This window comes from Mustela nigripes, chromosome 3 (genome assembly GCF_022355385.1).
Source record: "Mustela nigripes isolate SB6536 chromosome 3, MUSNIG.SB6536, whole genome shotgun sequence".
NCBI lineage: Eukaryota > Metazoa > Chordata > Mammalia > Carnivora > Mustelidae > Mustela > Mustela nigripes.
Window position 1 is genome coordinate 46,077,283 of NC_081559.1, and position 16,986 is coordinate 46,094,268.

The 16,986-nt window shown below is 51.6% G+C and overlaps 2 protein-coding genes across 5 annotated transcripts in view; both read right to left on the reverse strand.

Moving 5' to 3' along the window:
- Window positions 1-396: 396 nt before the first annotated feature.
- MTERF4 (mitochondrial transcription termination factor 4) lies at window positions 397-6,756 on the reverse strand. Its single transcript, XM_059393907.1, has 4 exons — window positions 6,446-6,756; window positions 4,915-5,410; window positions 2,974-3,158; window positions 397-2,284 (listed from the first exon to the last, which is right to left on the reverse strand). The coding sequence occupies exons 1-4, from the start codon at window positions 6,464-6,466 to the stop codon at window positions 1,922-1,924; spliced, it is 1,065 nt and encodes a 354-aa protein (XP_059249890.1). The 5' UTR covers window positions 6,467-6,756; the 3' UTR covers window positions 397-1,921.
- Window positions 6,757-8,276: 1,520 nt separating this feature from the next.
- PASK (PAS domain containing serine/threonine kinase) overlaps window positions 8,277-16,986 on the reverse strand; it is a 37,896-nt gene continuing 29,186 nt past the window's right edge. For all 4 annotated transcript variants that reach the window (XM_059393909.1, XM_059393908.1, XM_059393910.1 and 1 more), the window contains exons 13-18: window positions 15,768-15,893; window positions 15,518-15,652; window positions 12,620-12,819; window positions 10,752-10,885; window positions 9,473-9,619; window positions 8,277-8,833 (exon numbers count right to left, since the gene is read on the reverse strand). In XM_059393909.1, coding sequence (XP_059249892.1) covers window positions 8,754-8,833; window positions 9,473-9,619; window positions 10,752-10,885; window positions 12,620-12,819; window positions 15,518-15,652; window positions 15,768-15,893 — 822 coding nt within the window. In that variant the 3' untranslated portion in view covers window positions 8,277-8,753. The remainder of the gene's footprint in view (window positions 8,834-9,472; window positions 9,620-10,751; window positions 10,886-12,619; window positions 12,820-15,517; window positions 15,653-15,767; window positions 15,894-16,986) is intronic.

Below are 16,986 nucleotides of genomic sequence, written 5' to 3' on the forward strand. Positions count from 1 at the left end.
AAAACAGTGGCAGAGTGAAATGTCTTCATTTTTAGTAATTTTGCCCATGGCCAAGAAAACCAGTAAAGACAAAGCATTCCTTCCCATTGCATGTGGGCTGTCACAGAGGCGGGTGAGGAGACCTGTGCCAACACCACAGCTCTCCTGCCAGCAAGCCCAACAGGCACCTCTCTCAGCCAGGGTTCTTCCCGTGGCTGCCTCCTGCCACCACATCTCACTCCCACACACGGGTATTCACTGAGCTACTTTTCTTTGCAGAAAATGTCTTTCTTTTTGCCATCATGCTGGAATATAAGCCCAGAAAAAAACAAAAGCATCCACACCTCAGTGCTGAGTCCCCACAGTAAACACAGCTCACATCTCCCAGCAGCATTCTGGTAAACACAGGAAAGGAACTTAAAAACTCAGTTATTTACTTTCTTTTAAACAAAAGAAACATAAGCAGTGTCAGCCTGCTTCCAATCGGACATTCCCACAAACCCATACAACTGTATTCTGCTGCACTAGGCCATCAGGCAGCTCCTAGGCCTCAGCATTGCTGATGTTTCAGGCTGCACGGCCCTGTCTGTAGCTGCCCTATGCACCACAGGACGGTTCACGGCAACCCAGCCCCCAGCCGCTGGACCCCAATGGCACCCTCCCTCAGTCCTAACAACCAAAAACGTCCTCAGATGTTGCTGGATGCTCCCTGGGGTCAAGATCACTCCAGGTAGAAACTGCTGCCTGACAAGACTCTTACTCAGTCTCTGCAGGGAAAATAAGGCCAAGCGGTTTTACCTAGTTGTTAAAATGCTGTCAAGTCCTGGACTTTGGTCATATCACCAAAAATGCTTTCTGTATCAACAACCATGTGCCAGCTCCCCTCAAGGAAGGGATGCCCAGGACATTCTGGGGTGCACCAGTCCTCCCTCATAGAGCCCATGCCATGAGGGCTGGGCCTCTACCTCAGAGACAACTAACATCAAAACCCACCCCCGACCCAACTCTTTAAATCACCCCTCAGCTCCCCCGGTTTCCCAAGGGGACTCCCGCCACCACAGTGTCCTAGGAGCTCCCTGAAGGACACCAGGCCCCACCCCGCTCGAAGACCCTGTGCAAGTGCTCTTCTCCTCCGGTCTCAGAAGCTGCCTCTGTGAGATGGGCGATGGGGAGTTGACCGGATGACACCGCCCCCCCCAACCCCCTCCCGTTCTGCCACACTCCAGGGCAGCACTCACTAGCAACCAGAAACTGTGGGCCTGCAGACAGCCCACAAGCCAGGAGCAAAGCCAACTTCCCTGAAAGGTCAGAGCCAGGGCCCATTCGTCCCAGAGAAAGAGAAAAGTACCCGAAACTCAGCTGGCATTAAGCAGCTGTGCAAAATGAAACCATCACTAACCACCTTCCTTGACAATGCTGTACACTGAACACAATTATGAAGTAGTATTTGTGGATTAAAAACACAAGTGTTTTGGGGGAAAACCTGCTACTTGTTTGCATAAAATAAAGTGCTGTGATGTATTAAAACCTCAGTGCCTACTCATAATTTCATCTTTATCACTGTAAGGAAATGTAAAATGACACTTGAACCAGAGTCAAGAACCCCATTCCCCACACTGTCATGAAGTTATCACATATCAACAGAGGAAAAAAACAAAACCAAATGTTGAGGTATTGAGTCCCCTGATTTTAACAGCTCAGTCTGTCTTCCACACAGGAAGGAAGAGGGCCCCCCACAGAAACCTAACAACAGATCAAACCAAGACAGCTCCTGTTTAGTCTGACCCACTTCTCAGGTGATTTATAATGTGTTTCACCAGAAGACCAGTTTTAGAAGGAAAAATAACATGACAAGGTCCAAGCAAAACTCTCGAAAACTTTGAGAAATTCATAATACTCTTTGGTATTGCTGGGCTCTTCATTCCCAACCTCCATCCTCCCGTCACTCTTCGACCTCCTCCTCTTCCTCGTCCTCATCCTCATCCTCATCCAGACTTAAGCTTTTGCTGTAAGGCATGTGGCTCTTAGACCCCTCTTCCTCCTCCCGAGCAAAGAGCTTCTTAAAAACTTCAAACTCCTCAGTGGAGGAACAGGCTGTCCTGGCCAGAAACTCAGCTTCTGAGACTCTGAGAATGTCCTTAAGAAGAGGATTGGGAATCTGTGTCTGACCCTTCTTATCAGGGGTTTGGTACCGTCCTAGGCGCTCGAGGAACACGTGTCTCTGCTTGATCTTGGTTATGGAGTATTGCAGGAAGTCGGTCCGCACCATGTCTGAGTGTTTAACCCCCATCCTAAAATAGGCATACTGGGAAGACAGACACAGTTAGAGGAGTCCCGGGCACAGTAACCTACAACCTGTCCTGCCACTGTCTGTAATCAATGCAAGCTATCCAAAGTACTCACAAAAAAGCTGCCCAACCAGCGGTGCCAGGACTCTCTATGATGCCCTGCATTTGTGTGATGGCTAACAGTTTTCAAAGCATTTTCAAATTCATATTGAGAAAAACTTAGCAGAAAATAAAGGGGCAAGAGGGATAAATTCAGTTGTTTCTCAGAAAAAAAAAATATGAGTACTGAAAGAACAGGCAAAAAATTCAGCAAACATCTAGCAATTTGACCTAAGTTGTCATAATTGTTACCCCAAAATTAGGACAACTGTCAAAATTATGCTTCCAAAATCAATATGCAGAATATGTTCTAAAGAAAGGAAGATTTTTAGCTCTTTTTAAATTAGCTACTTCAAAGAGAGACCCCATTTGGACCCTAGGAATAGGACTGGGTCGTTCATTATTAACAGCAGAAAAGCTGCAGGGTAGGTTTTCTGTAAAGAAGTGAAAGACCAGAGCTAGGTTCTCTCTGGCTGGTATATGCAAAGAGGATCTAAGCTTTTCAGCTCATCCACTCGCCCTCGGGGTGCCTGTGGCTTCTCTTTCATGGAAATGACCCTCACTACAACTAACATTACTTCCCAAATCCCCTACCGGTCATCCTCACCTGGAATTTGTATTCCAGTTCACCGGGGTCCTCCCGAAGAACATAGGGGCATCTGTGTAAAATCTTGGTCACCTGTTGTACCGTGAAAAGACATTTCTCCTTGAGAACACCAACAATGCTGTCAATGTCCCTCTGATGCATGGTGAAGATTTCAGGGCAACAGAGAAGCACCGTCTTTAGTTTCCCTGCAGAACATAAAAAAAGATAAGTATATAATTTTAGGATATTACAGAAAAACAAGGGGCTCACCACATCTAAGCCAGCATTTGAAAAGAGAAGAAGGATGCACTCCTCCCCGTTAGTGGTGGTTTCCAATGCCTGCCCAGGAGCACATGGCAGTGGGAGGGACCAGAAGAACACATCTCCTCACTGACCCCCTCCCTGCTATAAAAAGGAGGCCTCTTACTGGCCTCCCAGCTGAATGGCATAAACCTCTTATTCTTGGCTTCCTCCCCTTGCCCTTTTCATCTAAAGAATTTCCCAGGGGATCTACTGGAAGGAGCAGACAGTAGAAGGAGACAGTAGATTCCCCCACATGGGGGCTGCAGGTTTACACTTCGTTCCACAATAAAATAGTCACTGAAGCGAACAACCAATGTTCCTAAGATCTGGGAGCCCGAACTCAATGAAAAGGGAGTTCCACGATTGTTAGGGTCCGTAATCAAAGGAGCGAGACTAATACAAAGTGAAGGTCAAGCAAAGTTTTATTTCATGCCAAGCATCATTAATCAAACCGACCAGTTTGATTCTTTGTTTGACATTCGCTTTATATCAGTCTTGCTCCTTTGATTACAGACCCTAACACGATAATAATTATTAATACAATAATAACGAGAATACTCATGAGGCACAGCCACAAACATTAATGCCCTAATTAGTGGGGTGACCATATCTTTTATCACATTAGGGCAACACTGAGCAAAAGAGGTCCTATTAACGGATTAGGGTAACTGAGACTACCAATGGGAAATTGGGGCCTATGGTCTTCCCATGGATAGCTGGGCAAAATTCAGCACCTGGAAACTTAAAATCACTTATTTAAACTGGTATTAACAATCTTTCTAACAGATGAGCTACTCATTGTCTTGCTAAAATGTCTCTAGAATGACTTTCAGGAGTTTGGATTTTCCCTCTGCAGCAGAAGGCTTTGCTAAACTTCGTAACATGTAATCACAGCATATAACTATTAAATTTAGCCTTTTAGATTATACTGCAACAGGCAATCTGTCAAGAGAACCGCATAAGGCTATATTCTTCCTTATCTTCTGAAAGCCTCTGAAATACATCGCCAAACAACAGTATCTCCCCCCCCACCACCAACAATATCTTATCAGTAGGGATCAAAAAATGAAACAATACAGTGGCCCTCCTGGGGTCAACGTGCATAAGGATCCCTGGGACTCTCATGGGCTCCCAGCCCCCTTCTCCTCAAGGTCTACCCCGGGGATCCAATGAAATCCTAGAATCCTTGAGATGTGAATCTTATTGGGGGAATAGTCACTTCTCTGTTTCTTAGGAGTCTGGGACAATCTCGAGTTCCACTGGAACCCAAATCTTTACAAGGGACCTTATAGAAAGCCTTTGGCTTTACGTTGTACAGACAACACTTCAAGCTAAGGTAAATATCAATGACTGCATAGGTACGTGAACGTTACTGCCACACACTGACCTCTACCTGCTGAGCACAAGCACATACCACAGGCTCACCACCCATTCAGTGTTCCAGAAGCTAGGGCCCCCACACTGAGCAAACCAGACAAGTGCCCCCATTCCCTCTGGCAGTGCCATCTGCAGAGGTCACTGCTTCTCACCTCCAAGCCAAACCACACATTACTCTCAAGAACTTCCCCCAGAACCCTCCCCTAGCCCATCCCATCTGGGTTACTTGCCCCCCAAACCCAACTCCTCAGCACTGGACATAAAATCAGGGCCTTCTTGTACCTTCTCCAAGACCAAGCTTTCGCAGATAGCCAGAGCGCTTCTTCATGTGCAGTATAGGCAGTTTCAACAACTGAGGACTTTGCTTCAAGGCCATGTACACAGGCTCTGGGTTCAAACCCAAGAGTATTAATTCTGAAATGATGTCCAGCAACTGTTGAGTGTGTGTACTTGGCCACAGATGGAGCAATCCGTTAATGTGGACGTCACTGAAACCCATGTCCAGGAGGGAACTGATGACCTTCTCTCGCTCCACAAATCCTGGAGCCACAGGAGTCCTCCGCTTCTCAAGGGAGTACTGAGTGAAACGCATCCTGCACGCTGGTTCCTGCCCGTACGTTCTGGATTCCACATGGGATAACTTCTCAAGGCCCCCTCCATTGGAGGCTGTGGTCAGTTTATACAATAAACATGGACACGTCCTTTTCTGTTCTCTTCGATGGGTCTGCCTAGCAACATGGGCCCAGGTGAGGGGGACCAGGCGGTGCCAGTCGAAGACCTGTGAGACACAGCACCAAACGGAGATCAGCTCCTCACCACTCCAATGCAGAGGAGACCACGGGATTCTGGAGCCATGTTATTTAGTACCTTGGTCCCACAGAACAATAGCAAGCTTTACAACAACCTGCAAACTCCAATCTGAGCATGAAAAGCCTGCAGAGAAGGCAGCGTTCGTACAGAGAACAGAGCATCATGACAGCCAAACAAGTCTCTACCAGCTCCTGGAACCCTAACAGAGGGGACATAGCAGGGAGGAGCAGAAGAGAACTATCCCAAGGCCAGCGGTAAAGGGCGTTTGGGTGTGTGCCGGTCCTTTTCCTCTACCCTCTAAGGGGCAGCGCCTGGTGCAGCAGATTGAATTGAAAATAGAGGAGCAGGAAGACAGAAACCAAAGTGTATCAGTATTCACGTGACCGCTCACAAAAGGGGTCGCACCCTAAACCTAAGTCCCGGCTCAACACTCAGGAAGCAGAGAGGCTTCTGCAGGAGGAACGTAGGAGATGATGTGGTGGTAAAACCAGGCAGGAGAGACCACCCTGGAGCCGCACTCCCGGAAGCCTGCTTTTCTGCAGAGATTGCGAATCTCCGAGAAGCCCTCAAGCCCTCGTTCTCTGTCGTTATGTCCCACGTACGACAGCAGGCAATCACTCCCAGGCCAACAGCGAGGGGGCGAGCTGGTTCCCACCCTGAAGCCCGGGACCTCACGCGCGTCCGCACACTCCCGACCCCGCCCCACAGGACCCAGCTCCACACACCCCGCGTCACAGGACCCGGAGCCACAGGACCCAGCTCCACACAACCCGCGTCACAGGATCCCGCTCCACAGGACCCCGCCCCACAGACCCCGCGCCACAGGACCGGTCAGATGCCCACGCCAAGCGCCCGAGCGCTCCACGCTCTCGCGCTCCCGTCCTATCGGCGCGCCCGCCGCTCCCTCCACCCAGCCGCCGGGAAGGCTCCGCTTGCCAGAAAAAACACCCGGCGGCGGCTCCTCCGCAACCGCGCAGAGCCCCAGCACCGAGCGCCACCTCACCTGCCGGCCGAGCGCCGCCATGGCCTCCAAGAGGCGACTCGCCGGTCCGCACTTCCGCTTTTCCCCCGGCAAGCGCTTCCGCCCTCGGCTGTCCGCATTTCGCCCTCCCGCTGGCAAGCGCGTGCGCGCGGAAGGCGCGTTCCGCCGCGGCCCCGCCCCTGCTCCTCCTGCCGGCGCCGCCCGGCTTTTTCGTCCTCCAGGGCTCTCCGCCCCGCACGGCAAAAGCACAGCGCCCTCCCTCGCACCCGCTCCGCACCGGTGCGGGCGGTCTGGCGCGTCGGAGCGCGGGTACGCAGGGGCGCGGGGCTCCCTCCCCGCTCGTTGGCTGCCTCCCCCTGGCGGGCGCTCCCGGCACTACGCCGGCCCCGCCCCGAGACTCGGAGTCGGAAACTCAGAGTCCCCGCCCCGCGGCCGCCGGGGAGGCTGGTTTGTTCGCCGATTGTCACTCCAGCTTTTTTCTTCAAATGTCCAGCTGTCGACACCTCGGAATAAACTTGTGCTTTACATTCGAAACTTTAAAGATCCCCTCGTGAGCCATCCGACCCCGGGATGGAGCCCGTCCGCGAGCCTAAACCGGAAACCGGCGCCGGGAGTGAGGCGCGGAAACTGCCGCCATCTGGGCTCCCAGCGGGCGCGTACGGAGACCTGCCGCCTGAGGCTTGACGCGGGGAACACCCTCAGGGCGCCGGACCTACTGTCACCCCGTGGGATGGATTTGGAGAACTATTTCTTGTAAGCCCGTCCCCGGAGAGCCAGCACTTGGCCTGGGTAGGGCGTTGTACATCTGTAACTTGTTAAAGGTGTTACAAGCATCGTAAATACTACAAGGAAAACACTTTTTAGTTTTTTCACTCTGGAGAAGAGTTCTTAGGATATCATGAAATTAACTTGAATTCTGAAAAGTAAACGTCACTTCTTACTACGCACTTCACAAAATGTGCTCCTGAAATCCACGACTCTGCAGCCTCTCCCCCTGCTACATCAGCCAGTCTCTCGGAGGGCAGGGACTCGTGCAATGAGTTCCAAAGGAAGGGCAGGGTGGTAGCCCCTCACCTCAAGGTCGGGAGTTAACTCAACTGCTATCTGGGCGTCCTGAGATATTGAGAGACAGCCGAGTGCTCCCCAAACCAACAGCAGAAAACGAGCACAGAACTTGACCAAAGCTGCATGGCCCATGAGCATTTTCCTGAGGACTCCGCCAGAGTCTTCAACCTGCGGAGAGTGAGGGCGTGGTGGAGAGCGGGTGGGGGTGTCTGGGTTTTTTCTTCTCTTCTTTTCTTAGCAAGGAAAAGAATGAAAGGTTTCCCTTTTACTTCTAACCACTCCCTCCTCTCCAACACAGATCAAATAAAGGCTGCTTTGCACCTGCTCCTTGAGCTTCTTGATCCTGTTTCAGACAGTATGGGTTGGAGCCTGGAAGGGAGGAGACATCTAAGTGTGCTAGAGACCCCCAGGCACCTGAACCAGATGGGAAGGAGACAGGGGTGGATGTCCAGCACAGACGTAGGGGTGGATGTCCAGCACAGACGTAGGGCTGGATATCCAGAGGGTTGTGGGGAGGGCGTCAGGGTGAGCAGCAGGACCCAGACAGAGAGTGGGCTGGAGCAGTTGAGCAGAGGAGAAGGGAAGTGCCTAAGGACAGCTGGTCCCCACCCAGCCTCCTTAGACTGAACAAGGGGCAGGGGCTCGGGGCCAAACCAGGAGAGGGACCCCCAAGCTGATGGAGGCTGAACCCTCTCCAGTGAGGGCAAGTGCGGGTACACAAACGTAAATGAAACGCTTCCCATACCAGTATCGTGGAACAGTTCAGACAGTCATAGTCATGGTTCACTACAAAATTACTTTAATTTGTAAGTGTTCAAAAAAATAAGTTAATGAAATAGTCTGGTCATCTGGCTAATCAGTTCTACAAACTCCACACATGAGATGAGCACATGTCGAGTCAGGGGAAACAAACACACATGTATATATACAAAATCAGAAAGATTAAAGACTCTGAAGTTCACAAATAAAAGCCCTTTAACAGCGCAAAACTCAACCGAACACTAGAATGCTTTTCCAAGGTCATGTGAAAAATGAATTCCAAGTCTATTTATAAACCTAAAATCTGGTAACACCACTGGCTTTTGTCCTAGCACTTCTCAAACTTGCACGGGAGTTTTTATAAAGTGAATTGGGCCTAATGCTTGCGAATTTACTTCCTTTGCCTGGATGGGGCTTGAAAACACCTTGATCCCGAGCGAATGAAGAAGAGCAGCGGAGAACTGGAGTTGGCTCCTCAGGGATCTCCCGTAGGGCACAAGGCCCCTCAGGGCTCCAGCGCCCATGCCACCTCCCTGGCACACCTGCTCTCTGTCTCCAGGCTCACACCGGACAGCGCTCCGCTTTCTGAGAAAGAAGACGACAATGTATCGGTGTTAACACAAGATTCTAAGACACTTGCTTCTCTCTGATAAAATTTCTAGGAACAAAAGACATTGGCAGGGCTCTTGAGAACTCGCCTGACACTGCTGCAGTGTCCCCAGCCCCCATCAGGGTGCTGCGGGGAGTCTATGCCTGGACCCCCCAACACCAGCTGGGTCCACCCACCCTGAGCAGCGGCAGCCAGACACACCAGCCTACTGCCACCCACCTCTGCAGCCAGGAGCCTCATTGGAAGAGCCAGGGGCCCTTGGGTCCCCTAAGAGCATGTCACTCACTGTCTGCAGCCTTACCCTCCCCTTCTGCTGGCTTAGGCCACCTCTGGCTGCTCTCAAACCCTCTGGCCCCCGCCCCAAGCCCCTCCTCTGCGTGCCTCCTTGTCAGGGGCTCCCCTGGGTGCTCACCCACCTTCTATGGACCCAGTGATGTTCAAGGACCTCTGGAACAGAATCAAGCCCCATTTGTTCCACAGGTAACAAGCCAGCTACAAGCCCTGACATTTGTGTCCAGGACAGCATGGAGGAGGGAGCTGCCTCCTCCCCAGACCCAGGAAGATCACCTGGGAAAAATCTTCCTTACCTTCTTTGCACATGTCATGTATCTTACCTGGCTTGTTCATGTGACACACCTCATCCCAGGTGTAGTTAGCAAGATTTACGGGCTGTGTCACCCAGGGGTCTGTCACCAGCTTCTCCAGGGTGGTACGCTGCTCGGGGACAGGCTGCAGCAGCCCAGACATGAGGTTCATGAGATCTGGAGACATAAAGACCCACCCTAGGCATGTGGCCAGAAGACCAATGGTGGGTCCGGGCTTGGGCTCAAGAAGAACAGATCTCAGAGCAGCGGGTCCCAGGTCTGCCCACCGCGAGTACCTCCGACTAGACAAGAAGTGGCCTGGGAACCTCCACTGACAAGAAACTGGGGGTTCGGGCACACGGGCCCAGCTACTTGTGGAGACCAGCCACAGGACATGCTTGTCCCCTCTGAAATGAAAGCGTTGAGTTCAGGACCTCCCATACCCTGCTCACCTAACCTCCATGCAGAGCTTCCAGAGCTCAGCCTGCTGGCCATGCAGAGCCTCCAATGACATGAGGTTCTTGTGCTCAGAGGAGAGGGAGGCAGCCACAGGCAAGCCCTGCACTGTCACCCCGGGAGGCAGCATGGGCTCTAAGAGCCTCAGCCTTGGGTCTAGATTTGAGTTCCATTTCCTATAACAATGTGGGTGTCTCCTCAACCAGGCTGCTCTGACCTCACCATCCCACAGGAGTATCTTGAGAATGCAGTGAAAGAGTACATGGAATGATTTTGTGCATGAAACAGCATGTTGCAGGAAGCACGGTTCATGGGAACCCGAACTTTAGCAAAGGTGCAAAAACCCTCTTCTAGGCTGCTAGGGACTGAACTGTCTCCACACCTGCCCCCACCCCTAGGTGAAGCCCTAACCCCCAGTGGCGCCTGGGAAGTGGTCAGCGTCACATGAAGTCATGAAGGTAGGCTCCGTGATGGGAGTAGTGTCCTTATAAGAAGAGAGACCAGGGGCACATGGGTGGCTGCGTTAAGTGTCTGCCTTTGACTCAAGTCACGATCCCAGGGTCCTAGGATCGAGCCCCACATCAGACTCCCTGCTCAGCAAGGAGCCTGCTTCTCCCTCTCAGTCTCTGGTCCTCTCCTCACTTCTGCTCACGTGCTTTCTCTCTCTCTCTCTCTCAAATAAATAAATAAATAAATAAATAATTAAAATCTTAAAAAAAATTATCGTAAGGATTTAGTCACATTGAAGTTACCCTTCTGTTCAGATTAGTGTTTGACGACTAGAAAGAAAGCAACGAGGCTATCAGCATGGACAGAGTCGCTGTGCTCAAGGAGGGGGACCAGGCGCCCTTACCTTCCGACACCAGGTATGGGGGGTGGATCGTGGCCTCCATGGTCTCCTCCAGCTCACAGAAGGGGTTCTCCTCAAAGATCAGCGTGTACAGCGTGACCCCCAGGGACCACATCTCCAGCTCTGGCCCCTTGTATCTGCAAGGGAGAGGTGGCGGTGGTATTCGGGCCATACTGGGGCTCGGCTCGCCCCACATGCGGCCCTGACAGTGGCCCCCAGCGTGTTCTGTGGCCCTTCTCAACTACACCCTCCATTCCAGCACCTCCACCCCAGCCAGCCATGCTCCAGCCACATGCTGGGGAGGAAACAAAAGCAAGGCTTCATATCCAGGCAGCTGAGAGATGCCCACCACCAGATAAGAGGGTGTATAGCACGTGAGAGCAGAGCGCCTCCTGATAGGGGTGGTTCCTGGAGGAGGTGGAGAGAAGGCACAGCAGAGGGTAGGCTCCAGTCCTCAAAGGAGCAGAAGGAGGGTCAAGGCAACAGCAGCAACCTAGAGAGGGTGAAGGAGGCGGCAGAGGGGTCCAGGCTGGGCCAACTGGGCAACCGCCTGGGGACCAGGGTACAATGGGGCCCTGCTGCCATCTTTTGTCAGTGTAAGGATGGACCTCACCCAGCTCCTGTGCACTGGCACCTGTGAGATGGCAGCGCTCTTACCCTAAGCCTCACAGCTGCCCAAGAAATGGCAACTTCACTTTATAGAGAAGTGGGGCACTGCAGCCGAGCTGCCCGGGAGCTGGCTGGTCACTCAGCTCTGGCCCAGAGATCAGAGACCACGGAGTCAGACAGCATGGCTGAGAGACACTTGTGAGCAAGGAGAGGGCCCAGGACATCATGAGGCCGGAGACCAGGATGGGGGGCAGTCAGGAGGATAGACGTGAGGAACGTGCAAGACAAGAGGCCGTAGGAGCGATGGCAAGAAAACCTCCTTCAGCACTTTGTTTTCATGTTGTTTAGAGAGACGTCAGGGCAGGTGCTCCAGAAGATGGGGACACCCTGGGGAGGACCGGAGGTCTCTGAGCAGCACTGAGAGGCACCATCACCCTGCGCTCCCCCATGGGGGCATCCCAGTCTGGGTGCAGGGGGTGCGGTGGGGAACAGACAAGCCACACAGCACATGTTAGGGTCCTGTGGACAGGACAGGTGGCCCTCTCCAACTCCAATGGCCACTACAGGACAAGACAGCAGCCAACAGCATGCTGTGGGCACCAGGCTGATCAAATTACATCTTTAGAGAAACTCCCAAGGCCCTTCCGGGACTACCCCCTTCAATATGTCCTATTGGTGGTTCTGGGTGCACATAGAGACAACAGGAGAAGGGTTTCCTGAGCATCGCCCAGGGCCCCCAGCAGCCTGCAGGCTCTGGGGCAGGGACACGCTGCCCCCCTGGTGGGAGCAGGAAGGCCAACTAGGTCCAGGCCGATGTGGGTCCTCGGCACTTGTGCCTTTGATGCTGGATGTCACGGGCTGCCAGCCCAGCCACCTGTTACTGGAATTGGCTATTGTGCCTGTCATCGCCATGACTAAACCCAGCTGAAGAGAGACCCTCTCCTCCTACTTGAAGAGTCTCAACTTTTGGGCCTCCTATCCTGATCTTTCATCTTATTCTCAAAGATCCAATTACATAAAACTCCAAACACACATAAGAGTTGAGAATGTAACACTACAAAGAGCAGTGGTCATGGCCTACCTCCCCTTAGCCCACCATAGTTTGCCGGTCAGCCCACTTGGGACCAAGACCTTTATCAACACTCCACAGCCTGTGTCATGAAGAGGCACCAGCGGAAACTGTTCTCCCACCTAAACACCAAGCAGTCCTGTGGTATCCCCAGAAGATGTGAGGTCTGGCCACAGCCTGGCACCGTACGTACGGGTTTCCCATGAGGACTTCAGGGGCACAGTACTCGATCGTCCCACAGAATGTGTGAAACAGCCTGCCCTTCTCCAAGTAGGCGGCAGAGCCGAAGTCGATGAGCTTGATTGTGAAGTCCTCAGCAATGACAATGTTCTCATCCTTGATGTCCCGGTGAATGATGTTCTTGGAGCGCAGGTAGCCCACTGCTGCCACTAGCTGCAACCAGGCAATTCAAGGAAAACAGGCGTCTAAGATAAGGACTAACTTGAAAACAGGACAAACAACAAAGAAAAACACCTCTTATCTAATTCCTCAAGAACTAGTGGCAGGAAAGAATCCTGGATATGCAGACCCAATCCAGCTCAGCCGCCATGATGCAGGTCCGGGCGGGCTACACTCTCAGCAACAGCATGCACCAGGGTGGGATTCTTCCTTAAAATTTCATTATTCTCATTAGTAGCAGTAAGGACACTCAGCACATTGTTAAGTATACAACACATTAACGTTAGCTATGAAATAGGACTTCGTCTGGCGTAACTGACACTTCATGCCCTCCCACAAACACCCCACTTGTCCCCCAGCACAAATACGTGATTTTTGGGTTCTCTCCGTGTGCTACAGACAAGCGTCACTCACCCCTCAACACACAGAGTGACAATCTCGGGAGGAAGGACACATGGACCACAAGCAAAAGCTACAAAGACACGTGGTGGGTGCTTCCATGAGTGTGGTTTGGTTGTGAAATGGGAGACGGCCCTAGAGAAAGACTGAGCATGACACCTTTGGTTCACACAGAAGGAAAGTGTCCTGCCCAGAGTTCATGCCACATTGAGGGGCAGAGTTGAGAGTGGAAGCCACGTCTTCAAACCCCTGCCTCTGATCTCTAGCGGTTTCTCGGAGGGCAGCCCCCGGCATCAGCCACTTGAGCCCCAGCATGCATGGGGTTCTCGTCCATAGGCATGTAAAGTGATTCCCCTGGAAATGGGCTTTGTTCCAGCAAGCCAAGTGCAACAGTCCCCACTCTGGAAGGGAACAGTGACAACTGCTGTCTGTCCAGACCAGAGAAGCCTACACAACGTCTGATGACAGAGATGAACATAAGGAAGCTTCCGGTTAAGTTTCAATGAGATGAGTAAAATTTATGACTGTATTCACAATTTGGACACCAATCATACCAATCAACATAGTGTCTTCACGGACATGGTCATTTTGATTAGAGACAATTTTATGTTTACAAGTGAATACCCTTGAATCAGAGGCTATAGTTAATGGTGGGTTAACTGTGCCCCATTAATTAACTTACAACTAGTAAACAAATACACATTTACATGCACATATATGCAAACAAAAACGTACCCTCATACCGATCTACACAACCATGCATGCACAGATACACACGTGTGCACACCCAGACACTCACACGTATGTACATAAACACACACACGCACACATACATGCCAGGGTCCAGCTGAGAAGAGAAACTGCGATGAACGTGAAAATTTCATGGAAGCTTATTAATAGGCAGCAAGGGATTCACCACAAAGATCTGAAGAGAACCTGAGTCCAGATAGAGAAGCCCTTCCTCCCGCAGGCCCTCAGGTACCCCTGTCGCCCAGTAGAGCTCGTCTGTGAATGGCCAGACACATTGGACCTGGGGCTGGTCACTGGCACCGTTTGTAGACACTGGCATATGATGATATTTTTCTATAAAATTGTGAATCCCTACTTACATATAATAGCACTTACATATATAAATTTACAGAGGGACTACTTGGAATAGACTTTTTTAGAAAGTATAGGACCCTATAATTACCAAATCAATTGCCCCAGAATTAACAACTCAGAGAAAGCAGCTTTCAACAAGTAACTCTTGTTACATCTTAACAGTCTGCCTGCCATGAAGATTTCAGAAACAAATTTTTACCATGCATTACAATAGGCGGGTATATAATCTTGCAACACAGAAAGAGGGAGAAAGGGGACAGTCTGAGCAGAACCATGATGCCTGAAATTTATAGATAGGTGCCTGGGAAACTTAATATCAGAAATCCAATAGCTTCTAGGAATTTATAGCTCTGAGTAAGAAATGTCAACTTAACGCAAACTGGCATTAGATATCAAGTCCTCACCAGGAAACAACTGGTGAGCAAGTATGGGAACAGTATATATGAATATCCCCTTTCCAGGTAGTTCTCCATTGTTTCCAGGGAGCTAAGAATAGTCTGGGACACCTAACCTTCTCCTAAAAACTCACAGGAACAACTGTCTCCTCTCCACCCTCTTCCCAGCCTCTTTATCTCCAGGATGCCTTTCTATTTTGCTTGTCACTCTCCCATACCAACAAAATAATACCTGGACAAGATCAACACATAAGCAAACATGAAAGAGACCAAAATAAACATTGTGAAACAAGGTTGCTAGAATCTCAACCTTTCCTGATTACCTCACTTAGCTGGACAGCAGGACTGCTCTTATCCACTAAGCACAAGACCATCCCATACACAGTGGGTGCCTCAGAGGCTCTTTTGGACTGAACGCACAGCCTTCCCTCATCAGCCCTGTAATGATCCTTGCATACAACTTAGCAATGGTTTCTTGCTGAGAGACGAGGGCTCAAATCAGATGCACAGGCCTCGAAGCCTAACCTGATCGCTTCATTGCCTAAGTTTTGCAACTGGTGTGGAAACTGTATGAATATAAGTAAGTTTTAGTCATTAAACATACTTCTCTCATCAGTCCAGGACAGCATCTGGGCTCCCCCATGTATCGTAATATAGATCTTACTCCATAAAATCCAAAATCTGGAGGCTAGATCCCAGCTCACAGAAAGAAGTACATGTGAGCCATCACATCGGCAGCCCCGGGACCCCAGCCCAAGCCCATGATCTCCCCAGCATGGCTCCAGCCTGCTCACTTGTCGGAAGATGTAACTCGCCAGGGGCTCATCAAGGTTGGGATGGAGGTCAATGAAGGCAAAGAGGTCCAGACCAGAGCCGTGCTTCTCCATCACCAGCTGAAAGAACCCTTGGTTTTCAAATACATCCAAAACCTGGAAAAAGACAAAGTCAAGTCTGGGCCTGCTGAGGTGCCCTCAGGACAACATATTTAACAACAGTTCATGGGAGTCACGTCAGGGTACCACTAAATGACAAACGGCACCCCACCTTGATGATATTGGCATGGTCCACCCTGGACAGAATCGCAATCTCCAAAGTAACTTTCCCAAGTTTGGGATCCTCGATCCAACAATCCTCCAAAACCTTCTCCTTCTTAATAAACTTCACCACCACCTATGAGGAAGATAGGGGAAAAGTGGCTGCCAGCGTGTCTCTGGCACTCCATTGAGTGTGGCGCCTGCCGCCAGCTCCGCAGACACAAACCTTGAGTGGGCCTCCCCCTGAATGCCAGGGAAGGGAGAGAAGAAACCCAGCCCGCCCCCACACACAGCACAAGGAATGGAAGGGTGAGGCTGAGGAGACGGAAGCGCATGGTGGAGTGGCCATGAACTGGGCCAGAGACCTAGGGGCAGGTCCCCCTCAGAAACCCCATCACCCCAAGGTCACAACTGAGAGGTAGAGCCCTGATAGAGGAAATGAAAGAGGAGGTCGGAGAACTGGAAAACAGAAACTGAGGCTATCAACTGCATCGTCTGGGAGCTGAGGGGAGCCCAACAAAACCAACAGACAAAGCAACACAAGCAAACGCATCACAGGACACAGGAATGTCACAGTGCTGAAAGGCCGCATATCAGGGAGACGAGCACCATAAGCCACTCAGCAGAGCACTGGTTGTTGGGGAAGAATGGCCATGGGGCCTGGGGGCACACAGTAAGCAGGAACTGCAGGTCAGGCCCGCCCCACGCTTCCGCTGGAGACCCCATAAGATGACCCACGAGTCCAGCCCGATGAGCTCACCATCCACGGTGTGGACAGCCAACACGTGTGTGCTGAGCTCGGGTGAGCAGGGACGAGGGGCCCGGCGGAGGGGCAGCCAGGCAGCGGGAGGGGGCACGCAGAGGCGGGAGAGGCAGAGATGGGCATCCGCAGCGCCCAGTCAGGCCTCACGGTGACCACGCAACAAAGGGGATGGCTCAGCGCCAGCCATCAGTGCTGACAAGCGGTCAAATCCTGAAGATGGTGCCAAGAGAGGGCTCCCTGATTCCAAAGGCCAAGGAGGCACGTGAGAGAAGGCAAGAGGACGAGGGAAGCAAGGCCAACGTCCTGGCACCCGGGAGCGTGGACAGGTGGGGGGTGCGGAGGCCAAGGCTGGAGGCAGAGAGGCCTGCTGCCCACCCCACTGCGGGGTTCAAGGAGGGGCGAAGGAAGGCTGCTGCTGGGAGCCTCAGAACACAACTACAGGAGGCTTTGGGGACAAAGTACAGAG

Coding starts and splice junctions, on each gene's coding strand:
- MTERF4 (XM_059393907.1), bottom strand. CDS start 6,466: ATGGCGGCGCTCGGCCGGCAG. Junction 3,159..4,914: donor AAAGCTTGGTCTTGGAGAAG/GTACAAGAAGGC, acceptor TATGTTCTGCAG/GGAAACTAAAGACGGTGCTT. Junction 2,285..2,973: donor AACTGGAATACAAATTCCAG/GTGAGGATGACC, acceptor CTGTCTTCCCAG/TATGCCTATTTTAGGATGGG.